A 19,508-nucleotide genomic window follows, 5' to 3' on the forward strand; every position below is an offset into this window, starting at 1 on the left:
GAGTACAAACACTTAAAGCCAAAAATATCTTCTAAATGGTAAAGTTAAACGCACTTAACCAAAGCCTGATAGTATTCCTGAGAAAATTATGTGGAACTAAAAAATCATTCTATCTTACCCAGTACCTTTAAATAATCCCAAAATGAGAAGCTTAAAATAAGAAATGTGTGCAGCTTTGTAGCACAAAGGAGCTAATCTTATTTTTAAAAAGAGCGTATATTCACCACTACATGAAATATTAAAACTGCCCCACAGCCTCTTGCCATTGATGTCTGATAAAGTGGATCATTACCGTTGGTTCCTCACCACCCGTGACAGTTGATGAACGTGCTCTCCTAGCTGGGGCACTGGGCTGTGAATGATAATTTACATCAGTAAAATGCACTTAGGGGATGACCCACGGCTGTCTGAATCAGGGACCACTGTTGTGGCAGCGCTGTAAGGCAGGTGACATGAGATCAGAATCCCTGAAACCCACTCTGTCCAGACAAAGCCAAGCAGTCGCTGATGACCAGTAGCACAAAGGAAGCTGACCCCTATGCCACCCGAGGTGGCTCATCCTTGATCTGGGTAAACAATGACAACCTCAAAAGAGTGAGCTGCCTTAGAGAAAAATGGAAAGCTGGTCTGGTTTTGCCCCCCATTATCAAATAATTAGCAGATTCTAAAATCCGCCAACACTCAAAACTCAAGAGGCCACTGGTGATCAGTGAGTTTACAGCATCACAAAGTACAAAGAAAGAGGGAGGAATCACCAGTTTCCAGGAAAGTGAGCTCTTTGGGAAATAAAATTGACATTGATTTTGAAAAGGAGAGAAAATGCCATTCGTTCAAGGAAAATCACAGATCATGAGGCTGAGAAGGATCCCACCAATCCATCTCAGTTAACTGTTTTGTTTGTGGGGCCCTGTACTGAAACCATCCCAGAAAAGATGCTCTTCTCAAGCTTATTATTAAGTCTCTCCAGCGTAAGTCACAAATGACTCGATTATTTTGGCTGCTTCCTTGACTAGTATACTCATTAATTTTTTCTCAAACATAAAAAATGAAAACCTAGGCCGAAATATCCTTTGAAGTCAAGAAAAAACATACACGAGAGGGAAGACACTGTAATTTCAAAAACCTTAAATGCACTTTTCCCCCTTCAAATTCATACATAATACATTATTAGTCTTAAAAATGATCAAGGTTTTAGAGCAACAGACAAAAACTGTCAAGGTAAAATATCAAATTGAATACGTTAAAACCACATATTTTCACCTCCAAAAGAAGAAACAAATTTATGTAAAATTTCTTATTTTTAATGTGTACATCAAACATCTCTCAAGGCAGTTCTAGTCTAGCTTCCAACTTGAATATTTATTTTTACATACATCAGATGTTACAAAATTCCCTACACTTCTACGTTTGCTGATAGCTATTAAAATGATGAGAGAGTTGGAAAGAATTATAGCCAATTCCTGGTGAGCAGAGCTGCCTTTAAAGAGAAGGTACAGAGGCTCTGTAGAGTTCAGACTTCAGGTCATTAGGAAGAGAAAGGAACATGTGGATGGTCGCCCAGAAGAGTTCTTCCCGGTTAAAGGGACTCCTGTTTTCAAAGTACAGATCACTGGAGCATAACTATAGTAACTCAGTAAAATAAAAGGAATTACGAATGTACCAAGAAGTTTAAGTGAGCAAATCAAAATTGGTATAAATTTGGGTGAAAAACTAAAGCAGTGAAGGTTCCAGCATTTTAGAGATGGGTGGCGGTAACAATTCTCTGTACTGGAAATCCACTTTCCTAGGGCAATTTGCCAGGAAATTTAAAAACATCTCATTTATATGGTAAATAAATTTACACAGGAAAAACTCTTTTTGCAGCAGCCCAGATGATTGTAAATGAAAGCCCAAAAAGTTAACTGATGACTGGAAATTAGCATGGGTTACCGGTGGTAGATGGCCCTGTTCTGCAACTGCATCGGTGACACTGCATGACCTCAACCTTGAGGAGGGTTCTCTTTGCTGGAAGAAGAAAAGACAGGAAGCATCAAGAAATATATTCTTAAAAGCAACTTTCATTGGTTTAACAAATACATCACTCAACCATATTCACCGCTCTTCGATATTAGAAGGTAATTAAACGAAACATCTTTTCAGAGCAAGGACAGTCATCCTTGAAAAAGTCATCTTCCACTTTAATTTTCAGTTAAGCAGACTGGAATTTTGATTGGTCCTTAGAATTAATGGCAAAAATAAGAGGAGACCAAAACTTTCGGAAGGAGACTCAACAGGACTCTGCAACACTCCAATGCTGCTTTACAAACAGGAAGAAGCTAGCAGTCTTGTAGTTTGCTTTAAGATGCACCCTCCAGGTAAATTTTAATGTGACGTGAATAGAGGGAAAAAGAGGAAGAAACAGTGATATGTGGCTACCCACATTTATTGATTATTACAATTGACAAAGAGTCAGTTGCATCCTATATTCAGAGGAGCTCAGACATCATCTTGGCCTACTTCTGAAAGATCTGGTATTTATAATTTTAGCTGCTGCTGCTGCTTCTTTTTTTCTTGAGACCGAGTCTTGTTCTACTGCCCAGGCTGGAGTGCAGTGGCGTGATCTCAGCTCACTGCAACCTCTGCCTCCTAGGTTCCAGCGATTCTCCTGTCTCAGCCTCCTGAGTAGCTGGGACTACAAGCCCCCACCATTACACTCGGCTAATTTTTTATATTTTTAGTAGAGATGGGTTTCCCCATATTGGTCAGGCTGGTCTCGACCTCCTGACCTCAGGTGATTCACGCACCTCGGCCTCCCAAAGTACTGGGATTACAGGCGTGAGCCTCCATGCTCAGCCAATTTCAGCTTCTAAGCGGACTTCAAGTAGTAAAGACAGGAATAATTAAAAATAGTGAGATCAAGCTAAAATAAAAAAAGATGCAGTGTGTAGTGTCTAATATTCCTCTCACTTGTTTGTATTAGTCTATGTGGTTAAATGAAGCCTAACTGACAGGAATGAAGATTAGCAGCAGGTCACACACAGAAGCCAGAGTCTCCTTATCAGCAAGTTTATCCATGGTATCAATTTCTAGTATTCACTCATTTTTAATATTTTGTGATAAGTAAATGGTACAACAAGACTCTGTGGTAGGGATGGGGGACAATTCACATCTTTCCACACTGGTTACTGTGAAAGAGTCAGTCTTTAATAAAAGCGTCACTGTTGCTCAGGCTGGAGTGCAGTGGCGTGATCTTGGCTCACTGCAACCTCTGCCTCCCGCGTTCAAGAAATTTTTGTGCCTCGGCCTCCTGAGTAGCTGGAACTACAGGTGCACCTCACCACACTCAGCTAAGTTTTGCATTTTTAGTAGAGACAGGGTTTCACCATGTTGGCCAGGCTGGTCTTGAACTCCTGACCTCAGGTGATCTACCTGCTTCAGCCTCTCAAAGTGCTGGCACTACAAGCATGAGCCACTGCGCCCAGCCAAAGCTCAAGTTCTTGCCCTTGAATACAGAGTAATCCCGATAAGCAAATATCCTATTTGACTCTCATTTAACAGTGAACACGATGTGAAAATAATACGATATTGTATTTGGGTCTTAAGGATATTTCATGCATCTAGAATAATTAAATGCAGGAGCTCTCCATTCAAAGAACTAGAATTGCTAACTTACTACTAATGCTGAAGAAAATTACGATGTTTACTTGGTTTACTAAAGGTGTGTTACTGCCATGGATTCTGTGGTACCTCCTTGGTTTTACAGGTTTTAAAAACAGGGCTTCATTGTTTATGTTGTTTCTATAACAACAGTTTTACCAATTCAAATATCCCATATATATGCAATCTCTTTTATCCTGTCCATTTAGTACTACATTTTCATCTTGGCGACACATCTCTTTTTGAAAAAGTCACAGAATTTTAATGTGAAATCACATTAACTGAATGACAAATGCAATTCATGTAATAGAGGCCTATAGTGTCTTTTAAAATAAAAACACCGTAATCAAAAGTAACAATTTGTGAGTACTTACTTGCTTTTACATTGCATGCAGTGCTATCATTTCTGTTGGTTATGGTCACAGTAATGATTACTTTGTTTAGGATGCTATTTTCAGTGGAGTGACTACCATCATCTACTATTGCACACCTTTTTTTTTTTTTGAGATGGAGCCTCGCTCTGTTGCCCAGGCTGGAGTGCAGTGGCTAGATCTCAGCTCACTGTAAGCTCCGCCTCCCAGGTTTACGCCATTCTCCTGCCTCAGCCTCCCGGGTAGCTGGGACTACAGGCACCCGCCACCTCACCTGGCTAGTTTTTTGTAGTTTTTAGTAGAGACGGGGTTTCACCGTGTTAGCCAGGATGGTCTCGATCTCCTGACCTCGTGATCCGCCCATCTCAGCCTCCCAAAGTGCTGGGATTACAGCCTTGAGCCACCGCGCCCGGCCTTATTGCACACCTTTAAGTTCAGTTTCTTGAGAAACACTGAGACTTCATTTGCTCTAAATTCTAAGCATAAGCAGGGATTTTCTATGGGTTATTTCTGCACAGTTTTGTATTGTCAAACATGGAAGTCTTTGGGACTGATTCCATTGGGCTCAGGCATTAAGCCCATCTGAAGCTTCTAGAAAGTATGTTTCTGATGGTGGAGAGCCCCAGTTAAAATGCTACCTTGATGACAGTGCCACAATTTCACAACCTTTCTCAAGGTTCATATTCTGGGACTTAGGAGATGTCTTCTATCTCCCATTCAAACCTTGTTTTGGATGAGCCACTTAAGCATCATGCCCTTATTAGCTAAATGAGAATGATAAATCCTGAAGAATATGACTTAAGAGGACTGATTAGGCCTGATGGCTTTTAACTGTTACTGTGAAAGACTACCTTTGTGATAAAGGTACTATTTTCATGAGCCTTTTGGCTGGGAAAGGAATTCTACAAGGTCAAAGCTAATAATTACAGACATCATGAAGTTTTACTTCTTTGCGTTCTTTATAAACCAAGAAAGTGTTAGTGGTATAGGGGTGAGCAAAGCTGCCTTCCAAATCAAGAAAGATTCTCACCTGCTTGGGCTAATTTTAGTGTAGCCCTGCTTCTCCTAGGGAAGGAGGAACTTTGGAAAATGTCAGAGTTAGCTGGGAGCTGGAAGACCCTTGGTCACTATTTACATAAGAGATTCTCCTAAAGCAACAAAAAACAATAAAACATTGCTCAGCTTTTCTTTCAAACAAGGCCACTACTTACAACCAAAGAGCTGAACTGTTCCCCATTGGAATCTGGAGTGATCTGAAGCCTTCTGCTCAGTTCCTCTGACAACTCCTGAGGGCTGGTCCGAGATCCTGGGGAGGCCGGTGGTGGGGGCAGAGCCAGACCGAGAGAGTCTCCAGCGATATTCACTTCCTCTGAAATGGTCTCCCAAGGCTTTCAGAGAAAGAGACACTGGGGTAAATGCTAGGAACTGGGGATCCACCCAGCTCCCCAACAAAGCTATGTAACAACAATAGCCATGGTGGTAACTACAATTAACACCTACTAAGTGCCTCTCATGAGGCACACAACCTTCACAATCATCATGAGGAAGATATGACTCCTCCCCCAATTAACAGATGAGGAAACTGAGGCACAGAGAATAACTTGCCCAAGGTAACAGCTAGCAAGTGGTAGGGCCATGATGTGAATCAAAGAGGCCTGGTTCCAGACAGAGGCTGTGCTCTTACCCACTTTATAACACTGCCTCTCTGAACAGTGACTGATTTCCAGCACTTGTTACTGTATGTGTGGGCAAAAAACCAAACACACACACTTGTTTCTCTGGAGTTTACAAACAATTGTCATGAATTTTCTTTTTTTTTTTTTTTAAATTTATTTTTTATTATTATTATACTTTAAGTTCTAGGGTACATGTGCATAACGTGCAGGTTTGTTACATATGTATACTTGTGCCATGTTGCTGTGCTGCACCCTGTCATGGATTTTCTTTACTTTTAACCACTGAGGATTCACCATGACAGCAGTATAGAAGCTATATGCTGTAATTAAACAATGGTATAAAATAACTTAGAGTGAACGTATTATGGAATCAATACTTTTGCTTTTCCAAGTTGAATCACTGCATTGTAAATGACCTTCCTAACACAATGTCTAAGAAGAATGGATTTTTAGTACATAAACAGAGCTGATAAGACAGCATGGAAGATTATGGCTAATCTGTTGTTTATTTCATAACGTTTTAAGTAACATACCGTAACTATTTAAAGGGAAAATTACACATTTCTATTCACCTAAATTTATATTTTCATGGTAACAAATCTCTTTCAAGTGTCAAAGCGACTCAATAAAAATATGCATATGATACCCAAACAAGTTACAGGGCTCATTCGATAGCTCAACTATCATAAAAACAAGTTGTCATTTAATAAGACATGGTTAGACCCTGGTGAAAAATAAATTACAAAGTAAAAATATCTTAAGATTTTCATACTGAAAAATAATGTGGGCTGGACGCAGTGGCTCACACCTGTAATCCCAGCACTTTGGAAGGCCGAGGTGGGTGGATTATGAGGTCAGGAGTTCAAGACCAGCCTGGCCAACATGGTGAAACCCCGTCTCTACAAAAAATACAAAAAAAAAAAAAAAAAAAAGAAAAGAAAAAAAATTAGCCAGTGTGATGGCATGTGTCTGTAATCCCAGCACTTCGGGAGGCTAAGGCAGTGAGCGGATCACAAGGTCAGGAGATTGAGACCATCCTGGTCAACATGGTGAAACCCATATCTACTACAAATACAAAAACTAGCCAGGTATGGTGATGTGTGCCTGTAATACCAGCTACTCAGGAGGCTGAGGCAGGAGAATTGCTTGAATCCAGGAGGCAGAGCTTGCAGTGAGCTGAGATTGCACCACTGCACTCCAGCCTGGGAGACAGAGCAAGACACTGTCTTGAAAAAAAAAAATAATAAAAATAATGTTATTTCCATTTCTATCAATATAGAACTACATATCCTTGTCAAATACGACTTTTATAGTCACTTTCAAGTTCATTAATATCCAGCTGGTAATTAATTCACTGCGTCACTGTAATCTTTACATTCTCAACAATGTTTACCGAGAGAAGAAACTATGATATAAAATCAAACTGGAGAACATGGGAAGAAGGAGCTGCCGGGCTTTGCAGCATTCTGGTGACATCGTACCTCGGGGACATCCCCGCCCTCAGAAGGCTCGGGCTCCAAGTCCTCACTGATATGCCTGCGGGAGCGGAAGCGACGGTGCGCTGCCTCCTGGTTGATCTGTCTGATGTTATTGTCCGACTCGGAGGACACGTCCCTGAGCACGTGGGAAAGGGGGAAGGAGAAGAAGAGAAGCGGTTGAGATCGGGCCCTTCATGACAGTCCAATGCTCATGGAGGGCCAGATGCCCACTGAAGTGTCAGCATCAAACACTGACAACTTAGCTGGTCATCCAGTGTGAGAATTCTCCCACCATATCATGCCTAAAATAGGTTAAGGTTCATTGCAATCAAATACATGCAGTTTTAAAATGCATCAGTCACACCGTTCTGAGCATCTTTCAGGTATACATTTCAAAATATACCTTAGTGTTTAATAAAAAACAGAAATCAAAGTCCTCCGCCCATATGCCCAAGTGACAAGTCAGGCCTCTGGGAGCAGAGGTGACAGGTGAGTTCACACAGCAGCTGGGCAGTCCCAATCCTTCTAGAAATCCAGCAATCATAAGGCAGCTACTTTTGGTCACCAGCAATTTGACCAAAGACTACAAAAGGTACAAATTCAAAGCTGTCATCTGGAGGGAAGTATACCTGATCCAACATGAATTTTTTTCAGCTGCTTTCTAGCTCATTTTGACAGAATCTCAAAATTGTGACACTGCATTTCCCCCCTTTACCCTACTTTAAAAATCCTAATAACATCAGGAGATAACCTCTCTAGTCAGCTGGGGTCTGAACACTGCAACATCATACCCTATTTTTTGTCATGTGATGCTCTCAATTCAGGATCTAAAAGTTTTGATTCAATTTGGAAAACTTTTTTGGGCTGGGCGTGGTGGCTCATGCCTGTAATGCCAGCACTTTGGGAGGCCAAAGCGGGTGAATCCCTTGAGGTCAAGAGCTCGAGACGTGCCTGGCCAACATGGTGAAACCCCGTCTCTACTAAAAATACAACAATTAGCCGAGTGTGGTGGCGTGTGCCTGTAGTCTCCGCTACTCAGGAGGCTGAAGAAGGAGAATCACCTGAGCCCGGGAGGTGGAGGTTGCAATGAGCTGAGATTGCAACACTGTACTCCAGCCAGGGGAGCAGAGTGCGACTCCTTCTCAAAAAAAAAAAACCACACTAACTTTTTTTTTTGCAGTAAATTATAGGCAATCATAATCATACTTTGGGGGAAAATACTAGTCAGAGGCTTTTAGTGTACAAGTTTAAATGCCAAAAAGTTTTTCAGGGAAAACTCTCACAGACACTTTCAATAAGACAGTCTATCCCATTAACAAAAATTATGTCACAAGTTAGTATCTCAAAAGTTGAAATCTTTATTTCAGACTAATTGAAATATACTACTTATCAAGAACACTCATTATAGACTCTTTCTAAAACACAAATTTTACAGTTTTCTCACACATTCTGAAATGAACTTATACTATATCCCAATAAAGAGCCTGCCAGCACAGGTTGTGGTGGAAACTCTTGTTCCTTAACTAACTTTCCTCTTGCCTTCTAGAAGTCATGCCCGTTGGAAGCAGGAGCTCCTCAGGTTCTGCCAAGTCCTGCTGTGTCCTTTCTGGTTCAGCCTCTCCCTTTGACATTGCTGCCTCACTGATAGGGCAGTTACGCCTCTGCCTTCTCCCAAAACTACATGTGAACCCGAACTTGGATTCAGAGCTGCATTTTTTGGCCAGGCACGGTGGCCCACACCTGTAATCCTAGCACTTTGGGAGGCTTTGTCTTGGCTGCTAGGCAGCTCAGGTGAGCGGAGTTTGAGATCAGCTTGACCAACATGGTGAAACTTTCCATCTTTATAAAAATACAAACATTAGCTGGGCATGGTGGTGGGCGCCTGGAATCCCAGCTACTCAGGAGGCCGAGGCAGAAGAATCGCTTGAACCTGGGAGGTGGAGGTTGCAGTGAGCTGAGATGGCACCACTGCGGGTGATAGACTGAGACTCTGTCTCAAACAAACAACAACTGAAAAAGAACTGCATTTTTCCCTTGTTGCTCTAGACTAGTGAAGAGCCAGCAAGTTATACCTTTTGTTTTAGTTTCTGGGACACTGTCACCAAAGATGGTTTCTCTTTTAAACCCCTTTTCGAGGTCTTCTCAACACACTAAAAAGCTGTTCATGTTTAATGTACACCCCTTGATGAGTGTGGGGACATGTATACACCTGTAGAGCCATCAAAAAAATAATATATATTTAAAAATGTAGGAAGTGTTTTCTCCAGAATTCCCTCATTAGTTTCACAACTCAGTGAGGTAGAGAAAGTAGCAATTCTCCCCATTTGTCCCCAAAATACAAACTCCAATTTGCATGATCCTTATTTATGAAGTTGAATATTTTTCCATATATGTATTAGCTGTCAGGATTTTTCCCTTTGTGAGTTGCTCCTAGCCACTTTTCTGCAGAGGTCACATGAGGACCTACCTTTTCAGGTACTTCTTTCTCATGCTGTTGAGCAAAGGTAGATAATGGTGCTTTGCTTAGGATACTGCTGCCAAGATTCTTCTAGTCACTACATGTAACCAAGCCCAAGGTGGGTCCAAATTCGTTTTTACTACAAATAGCTACGATGGATTACAACAATTCTAATAGCTATGGGCATGAATCAAAAGGAAATAGTAAGCAATAATATAAAAAACAAAAAGAATCCACCAAACTATTTCCATGGGAAAAAATTTTAACAAAAGATAGTTCAGCATTACGCAGCTGCTCTGATATTTTTGCTGTCCTGAGACTATTGTGCTGTCTTGAGCGAATGCCCACGCTGGGTCGTCTAAAGCTGATCACGAACGGCTGATATTCATGAGAACCCACCTGGGGGCTCAGGGAAGACAGCTATTTGTTGTTCCAGATTCTGTAAGCTTTATCTCTAAATTAAACAACACCTAGACCAGAAGACTTGGCCACCCTCCCCAACCACAGTCATATGTAGAGTATCTTTGCAATTTCTAAAGATAAAAGGTTTTTAAGAACATGATACCTCATACTGCTTGTTGTCTAAAATGTATTATTAGCCAATTTCTTTCAAAGTTCGAGTAGACAAGAAAATTACACTACCCTGTAGACTTGCTTTTATTACATACTGAAAGTTATATAGTTCATCGATAATTTCCTCCTTGTCTTGGCTGCTAGGCAGCTCATAATTTCTAGGATAAAATTCCTTTTCCTTAAGACTTTGTTTTTGCCCTTTGATGTATTATCAATAGACTTAGATCTTGCTATATAAAATGATTTAAAAACAAGCTGCTACAAAACCATTTTTAAAGTTCATGAGTTTTAACCAGTGTTTATTTGCTATCAATCAAACTGCAAATTGCTGAGGGAACAAAACAGGAATTGGTTTACTGCATCCCTGAGGCTGGTGAGGGATTAAAATACACAGTAATTACTAATTCTGATTTTGCAACTCTGCCATGTGTTTCTGATTATATTAAGAAGGTAACATTTCCTTAAAAAAAGAAAAAATTTTTTTCTGAGGTTTCCAAATCAACACTTTGAAGAGAGTAAAAATCCAAAAACTTAGAGAAAACAGAAAATTGCAAAGCCAATTTGCTTGCTGGTTCTGTTCTGGGTCAGTTGGGAGAGAAACATGAAGAAGAAAACAATATAATCAACAAATGTAAGACAGGTCTAAGAAAAACAACCTCTGCTTTGTATTTCAGAAATCGACATAAAAGAATACATAGAAAATAAATCAGCTCACATTGAAAATAGCAGCATGTGACTCAAAGGCAATTGCTTACAATATACAAGGTCTGACTGCTCTTGCATGCTTTACATAAATGGAGAGGAACCTCGTACCACACCACCATCTACTCTTATTGACATATGATTTCTTTCCCAGCCTTGTCCCAGAGGGCCGCCATATTTGTCTCTAGCTGTGCAGTGCATGTGTTCCCGACCATCACACGGTACTCACATCAGGCTTGGTCGGTGCCACTGAGTGGTCCGGTTGTTGTGGTTGACATAGTAAGTTCGGCCTAAATTGTCCACTTTTTCTTCCCACCCGGGAGGCAGAGGAGGAGGAGGAAGCTCCTCTTGGTGCTGAGAAGCCGAGTCATTTGAGTCAACAACTTCCCATCCATGCTGTGGAATAAAGTGAGAGGGATGATTTTGAGGTTGGTTCTTCGGCTGTGAGGAAGAGGTCATCACAAGGGCAGCAAGGAGAAGCCCTGTGTGCCCGTCTCCTTGCTCTGGGGCTCTCTGGCTCTAGCCATGGCTTCGGGGACACATTTGAGTAAATTCCCAGTTGAAGGCCAAAAAAAAAAAAATCCATTCTAGAAACACCTCAAAAATATTTTGAGTAATGGCCAATTAATTGTGCTGCCCTCTAAGATGACTACATTGCAGGACAACATGATTTGGATCTGCACAGCTGGTGACACTACTTAAGTCACATCATACTCTTCCTATATGTCATGTTTGTTATTTTGACTTGAGGGCCTCCAAGGCTGTACAAAGCCCTGCCAATGATGCGGGTCACATTACAGCTGTCATCTTTTCAACACCTCCATGAGGTAAAGGGAGCAGGGAAGATGAGCTGCGCTGCACCTGTGTTCTAACAGAAATCATGGCACAGGGGACCAGAGGCCCGGAGCCCTGTTGCTCCCCAGGGAGGCGGGCTTTGAGAGAGAAGCCTCCTCTTTGCATCCCGAACAACCGCAGGAGCCAGGAGTCTGAAAGCTGCCGCTTTCTACTCAGGCCCTCTACACTGGCTGTGTCCACACCAATGGGTTTCATGGTACCAAAATTCGAGTTCCATTTTTACAGCACATATTTTAGGCATTACGTATTTGCTTCCTAACATCCTCTGCTAAAATCACTGGAAAATTAAGTAATTCACTGGTTACTGCAGTTGGAAGGCAAGAAGAGTGCAAAAAATTCCTTGGATTTGAGATGAAAATCTGTTGACGTGCTTAAGAAATGTTAACATTCATAAATTTCTACCACCCACATTATTCCTCTTCATGTATATATAGAGATGAAGGCTTGGAAATGAAATAATGCCTGGAAATATGATCGCTGAGGCGGAGGGGTGTTCGGGTAACTTCTCCACCACACAGTATTCACATATCACATACATGCAACAGCTGCAAACAGATGTGAGAATAAGCCCTAGAGAGGTCTCATTGAATGGACACTTTGAGAATATGAGAATTTGTCTAACAAAACAGCACTGTCCGAGGCGTGTGCTGAAAAGGTACGCTACGACCCACAGCATCAGTCTGTGACAAGGTAAATACGGGCAGCTCTGTCGGCAAGGAAAAAAGGGACGTCCTCTGGTCAGCTCATTCCAGAATGGCATTTCTAGAGGAGGGTTTTTCTACTGCAGGCTGTCACCTGTGGCCAAATGAGTAAGAAACTTGGAAAAAAGTGATTTTCTGAATTCCTTCACCCACTTTGAAGCGACTTCAATGGCTAAAAGGAATTTACAAAGAGCTGAAAGTCCACAGCAATAACAGAATTCAATGTGTGAGGAGACTTCCACGGAGCTGGGGGGCTAACATTGGGGAATGGGCATGGTATTGTCTAAAGAGAAATCTCTCCGAAGATTCGTGCTGTAACACAAAAAGTTCATCTTTAACCCAAACAAATAAATGCACTGGTAGACTATCAATGACTAATTTGCGGACATACGTACTTTTTTTATATTTAAGCTTTCTAAACTTTTATTTCCTTCCATTATAAAGTTTGAAAGCAAAACATGCATATGATCTCGAGGCAAGGAGAGAGGCCTGACGCCATCCACGTACCTCCATGTCGTCCCTCTGGTCGCTGTTTTCTTCATCTTGACCTCCATTTTTCGGCATATAGGCCATTTTCAGTCGCAAAAATCCCTTAACTCGAGACTTATGACTGAATGCATAACGGAAGAAAATTGGTAAGAAGGGGTGTGACTTGAAAGGCTACACTTAAAATCGTCTTCAGCAACAGCCAACCACCACAGCACGCAGGGCAGGCACCCCCACCTATACCCACAGCACGCAGGGCAGGCACCCCCACCCACCCACACCCACAGCACGCAGGGCAGGCATCCCCACCCACCCACACCCACAGCACGCAGGGCAGGCACCCCCACCCACCCACATCCACAGCACGCAGGGCAGGCACCCCCACCTATACCCACAGCACGCAGGGCAGGCACCCCCACCTATACCCACAGCACGCAGGGCAGGCACCCCCACCTATACCCACAGCACGCAGGGCAGGCACCCCCACCCACCCACACCCACAGCACGCAGGGCAGGCATCCCCACCCACCCACACCCACAGCACGCAGGACAGGCACCCCCCCCACCCTTACCCACAAGCCTCACCTTCTTGGTCTGAGGAGAAAGTCCTTAAACGTATAGGGTCGCTCCATGGTTGGATCTTCGGTCTGTGGGGAAAAAACAATAAATTAAGTTTCAATATTCCCGATAACTTCATGTTTTAGATACACCCAACTGGATCACAGAGAATATATTTTGGATTTTAGAATGTGGCACCACTGAATGTGGTTCTTCACCTGGTACCTGACGGTCCACGGAACTGATCTACTGGAGATCCACTAGATGTCACTATCCACACCGGGTTTTAGAAGCCAGCCCCAGCCACAGACAAATGACAAAATTATAGCTGTCACTGCCAAGTATAATTTCTAACTGCAGGGTGTGGCCTCAGTCGCACAGAGCTGATTAACTTCGGAGAACCAGCGGTCACTGGTGGGTACCCTGCTATATGCCTGTGACTCGAGACACATACGAGTGGAGTAAACAGAAGAATATACAAGATTTAATCTTTGAGGGCAACTTTGTTTTTTGCATTAAAATCTCACATCATCAGCCTAAGAGAATTGAAAGACTATCTCCTGCACAGAGATCACCCCAGGAAGCAGCACCAATCGACCTTCCACTGAGGTTTAGTTCATGAGGCTATGAGTACAAGTAGGGTATTTGTTCATTTTTAAAGAAATCGGTGTTCATTTGATTGTGCGAAGTTGGTTGGCCTACCAAAGCAGGAAACTGGAAAAATAAGTGTGACTATTTCATTAATCTTAAAATACTATATATGCAGTAAAACCTCAAATACCTAGACCCTTCAATTAAACACAATTTCAAATACTTTTATAGTAAGAGAAAAACCACAGTCCAGTGATTTACTGTATCAGGTTTGTGTGTGCATGCATGCACACATGTGTATGTACGTATGCGCTTCTATTTGAAATGTTATCTGTTTATGTCATTCTCTGCTTTAAACTCTCAGTGGGTTCCTACTCCTCTCATAATAAACTGGAAATTCTTTCCTGTGACCTAGAAGGCCAACTATAATCTGGCTTTGAATCACCTTTAACCTCATTGGGAACCAGTCTCTCTCTTCCTTCCTTGTACTCCCAACCATCCTGTCCTCATCTGCCATGGATGCAGATTGTATGTCCTGCAGAAGGGCCGATGCATAGGCAGGTCCCTCTGCTGGACAACTCTGACTCCAGATGGCATGGCTGTTTCCTCCTGGCATCCAAGTAGGAGATCCCAGGTCACATCCTCAGAGTTCCCACCATCAGCCACCCTTATCACCCCCCTAGCCTATCGTCCTGCTGTAGCTTCCTCATATCACTGTCTGAAAGTGCGTGTTCATTTGTTGACGTATTAGTTTATCATCCATCACTTCCAGAATGTGAGCCCATGAGAACAGAGACTTGAATTTGCTCACCATTGGATCGTTGGTGCCAAGAATATTGCCTGGCACAAAGTAGGTACTCATGTAAGCACTCAGTTCAACTGATCTGTAGTAAACTATGGAGGTTCTCAAAATTCACTATCATTGAATGAAGTAAATTATATTTTCTAGACTGTTCTTATGAGGCAGTAATAAGCATACATTTTGAAAATATTTTCTACCAAAAGGTTTGTAAATATATATAAGGAAATAAATGGAAAATTTATTAAGAAAACTACTGCTGGTTTTCCTTCCTTTTTTCATTTATTTAGCCAACATTTATTTATTTAATTTAGAGACAGGTCTTCTTCTGCTGTCCAGGCTGGAATACAGGGGCACAATCACAGCTCACTGCAGCCTCGACCTCCTGGGCTCAAGTGATCCTCCCACCTCAGCCTCCGAAGTAGCTGGGACCACAGGTGTGTGCACTATGCCTGGCTAATATTTTTATTTTTTATAGACATGGGGGTCTTCCTATGTTGCCCAGGCTGGTCTCAAACTCCTGAGCTCAAAAAAATCCTCCTGCCTTGGCCTCCCAAAGTGCTGGGATTACAGGTATAAGCCACCATGCCCTGTCAACCAATGAATAATTTGAGAGCAATATTATGTGAATGACATGTGGATACATGGTATACCGGCGCTTATGGTTACAATTACAAGGGAAGAGCCATTGTGTCAACAATCCACTAGAAGCTAAGGCAGAACAAATTCACTGACATAGAGAGGTGACATTCTGTGAGACTTGGGGTACAGTGAAGACGCTGACTGACTTGGAAATCAAAATGATTTTGGATGTGGAGTCAGATACAGGGTGACGGGAAGGCTTTGAGAGGTGGAGAATTGGGAGAAAGGACAGTTTAAATATAGGAAATCAAACAGTATGACAAAGCCTACAGGATCACCAGTGGGCATGAGCCATCTAAGAGCAGCAGAGAACATGCAAGAGAGTGAAGGGGGAAAACCATGGAGCTTGGAGGGACTCTGAACGTGAGTCTGTCCATGCCCTGTGCAGCTTGAATGACTGATGCCACACAGGTCAAAAGGCAGATATCCCAGGTTTGTGTCCTGGCTTTGTTACTTACAGAGCCGAGTGGCTAAGGGCAAGTTCCTTACCTCTCTTCGCCTCAGTGTCCTCATCTATAAAATGGGGCTGTAACCGTATCTTACAGGGCTGTTGTGAGGATCAAACCAATCAACTGAGTTGGTTTCCATAAAGTTCTCAAGGGCACCTGGCACACTCAGCAAACACTGGCCATGTTCACTGGCCAATTCTACATGTTCATGCCACTTGTCAGTACTGCCAACTCAATGCCAAGCAGTAACAGTTAGGGCATTAAAAATGAAAGTTCACCTTCATGGAAATTCTCTAGCCTGAATTAGAAGATGATCTTATAGATAACTACAAGATTCTTCTTGGCATTCATCCAGGTTCCAACCTGATCCTGTTCCCTGGAGCAGAGGCGAGTGGAGACTCCCAGGATGGCACTGAGGGTGCTCCTGGGGGAAAGCCATCTTCAACAGACTGCTGCAAACAGTGCTATTGGCCCCAATAGCCACAATGTTGCCCCTGTTCCAGGGTAAAAGCACTCAGAAGAAAATCTGGATACACAGTACTTTCATCTTGAAAGAGAGTAGTTGCTTTCAGCCTAGGTGTACTCACTATGGAATGGAGTGAAATAAAGGATTCTGCAGGCAAACGGAAGGAGAGAGCCCTGCGGGTCCCTAGACTCGAAACCTGGATGCAACCACCACAAGCATGTAAGCCTTGGGCGAATCCACCCCATGCCCACATCCTTGACCACACCACAGGCTCACAATGATGCTGGACACCCAGGGTCAGATCCAGCACCACCAATGACCTGCTTATTGCTGGGCAAGTGCCCTCCCTCTATGGGCCCAGGCTTTTTCACCTGGAATATACTGGGAGCGAATCAGTGTCTCTTAAGTCCCTCCTAACTCCATGACTTTGAATTCTGCACTCATGAGAGGGAACCATCAGCCTGCTACCTGCTACCAGCCATAAACGTATACAAGGGGGGTAAAAGGATGTTGATCAGCTGAGCTACCTTCAAGCACAGGCAGGGCATCAAATAATACCACCACCCTGAAAACGCCTCATCTATGAAAATTTAAATTCCTGAGTGAGCCATGGTTGTCTTAAGTGGCACATGACTGGGATTTAGAAAAACTTAATGTTTTAAAATAGCTCTCTTTGCCCCACTGCCTTTCCCAGGGACAAAGATATTTTGTGGCTGGGCAAAGGTCGGTTGCTGAGGGCTCCAGGGGAAGGGGAGACAGAGCTGACAAGTCAAGAGGCAGGTGCAACAGACACCTGCCAGAAATCTCACTCTGTGTTAATACAGATCTCGCAGTTCTCTTTACCTCTAAATAACTAATAGATACAAGTTATCAAATATCATATGAACTTTTAGGCAACGATGCACTGAGTGTAACAGACAAATGTGAAAACGGTAGTTGAAAAAAGTCAACGATGGTACAATTAAAGCTAAGTTTGCTCTTGGTCTCTCAATGTAAAAGCAAAAGGAGAGCTTTCTCTGTCTCCAAGGCTGGAGTGCGGTGGTACAACCATGGCTCAGTGTAGTAATGACCTCCCATGCTCAAGTGATCCTCCCACCTCAACCTCCCAAACAGTTGGGACAACAGGCATGTGCCACCATGCTGGGTTAATCTTTACGTTTCTCTAGAGAGACAGGGTCTTGCCATGTTGCCCAGGCTGGTCTCGAACTCCTGCCTTGGCCTCCCAAAGTGCTGGGATTACAGGCACGAGCCACTGTGCCTGGTCTGCCTATTTCCTTTTATCTAAACTTTGGCGGTTTTGACAAATTTTGAATCTGTAGACTGTAAATAATCCACCTTGACAATGGTCATATACTAATCAAGAACATAGCATCCATAATTCACTCCACAAAATACTCGTATGCTCCCACCCTCTCCACTCACACTTGTGTGCTATCACACAAAAAAGAATGCCACTGTCATTTCCCCACGAGCGTCCTCTACACACGACCAAACACGCACACGAGAACACTTGAAATACCGCCACGTGCATTCAGAACATGCTACTTGGGTTCTACCGCCACATGAATAAATAATATACCTTCACACCTCTCCTTTTGTTTTTTTTGTGGTCCATCTCCCTGACTGTAGTTGGCTGCAAACAGCTAGTGAGTTTTAAGTATGGAGGTGAAGCACTCCACTGCAAGTTACCCTCTGGGCACACGAGTAACTAGACGCACTCGGTCCTCTCTGGCATTCATGGCTCCACCCTCTGTAATCGGCTGGCTTCTATTCCCGCCTTGCACCTCCGCACTGCTTCCTTCTTTGGAGGCTCACTGACGCTGCCTCCACTCAGAATCCAAAGCTAAACTATTCTTTCTGCTGACTTGGTCTCGGAGGACAAACCTTTTTCTATTTTCTGGGAGCCCTGCTCAACCTTTTAACACCAAGCACCACTCACTCACTCAAACAAGAGCTTGTCGGAGCAAGGTTTTTAAACATGTCACTTTGGCCTCTTAGAGAATATTAGAATATGTGCCTCTCAGAAAATAATTTCCCTTGGCTAATATGTGGTTTTTACATTAGGGAAAGGGTCGCTGGAGATGTCCAGAGAAGAGCTGGCCCATCAACCAACACTGTCCAAAAGTGTGAGAGGATCACAGCTTCAGTTTGAAGAACATACACAGAAAATGTAGAAGTATGTGACGCCTTTCCTCACAAAAGGTGAAATAGTCACGTTCTCCTAATGTGACCTGAAAAGAATAGTCAGGTTTCTGATGGCTCATGGAATAGGTCTCACGCAGAAGCCCCACGCAGGCCCCTCCCGTAGCACCCTGGAGCTTCAGATTTTTATAAAGAAACAAACAAGCTATTTTAAGAATATCACTTTCATTTCCAGTCCTTTGGAACCTTGCAACCTTTCTTCCTTAACAGCTCCCCTGAGTGAGTAAGAGTCAATTATTGCTATCACCTTCCTTCACAACACATCTTCAAAGCTTCCTTGGTAAGATACAATCTTTCTTGGTATTTAACATATGGAAACAGCCGTAATTTCCACACAGCAGGAAGCTTAATGCTAGGGCGTTAAGTCACTTTAGTTTATAGACTAGTTATGCTACTTGCTCACACAAAGCATTTAAAAAAATAACACAATGCCCTTGTAAGGCAGAAACATTCGCCTTTCCTCTCTCAGCTGCTACTTCTATCACGCCATGCTGCCCAGGGAGGAAGGCCAGGAGGAAGGCTGGGACAAGCTGGAAAACTGAAGCTGGAATAGGAGCTAGGGATCCACCTTTCTCCAGGTCCTACCCCCACATTCTGTCTGCCCGGCCTCCTGTTTCGGGTGACAGCTCTCATGCCCGTCACTAGTCAACAGCCTCGACTGCTCTGCTACTTGGAGCAGAGAGAAATGGCAGCGCCACACATGCGAACTCGGTGCGTGTTCCAGCGAGGGTGGGTGTTTCCAGCTGACAAGTTCACTCAGAATGAACAGGCTCTTCTTTTGTCTCCATGCTGTCTGAGAAAGCCAGACACCAAAATCTGGGAAATGCTATTATGGCTTGTGCAGAGGTATCCAAGAGAAACGGCA

General features: G+C 43.1%; 1 protein-coding gene across 43 annotated transcripts in view; it reads right to left on the reverse strand.

Annotated features, from left to right (window-relative positions):
* The window catches only part of NEDD4L (NEDD4 like E3 ubiquitin protein ligase), a 367,516-nt gene that overhangs the window by 66,223 nt on the left and 281,785 nt on the right, over positions 1-19,508 (reverse strand). For 23 of the 43 annotated variants that reach the window (XM_077974731.1, XM_077974748.1, XM_077974746.1 and 20 more), the window contains 6 exons: positions 13,522-13,583; positions 12,958-13,060; positions 11,124-11,290; positions 7,165-7,297; positions 5,219-5,395; positions 1,930-2,004 (listed from right to left, as the gene is read on the reverse strand). In XM_077974731.1, the coding sequence (XP_077830857.1) occupies positions 1,930-2,004; positions 5,219-5,395; positions 7,165-7,297; positions 11,124-11,290; positions 12,958-13,060; positions 13,522-13,583 (717 nt within the window). Of the gene's footprint in view, positions 1-292; positions 353-1,929; positions 2,005-5,218; positions 5,396-7,164; positions 7,298-11,123; positions 11,291-12,957; positions 13,061-13,521; positions 13,584-19,508 lie in introns of all 43 variants that reach the window. The other 20 variants (XM_077974729.1, XM_077974725.1, XM_015122080.3 and 17 more) reach the window with 1 other exon arrangement.

Source organism: Macaca mulatta, chromosome 18 (assembly GCF_049350105.2).
Source record: "Macaca mulatta isolate MMU2019108-1 chromosome 18, T2T-MMU8v2.0, whole genome shotgun sequence".
Lineage (NCBI taxonomy): Eukaryota > Metazoa > Chordata > Mammalia > Primates > Cercopithecidae > Macaca > Macaca mulatta.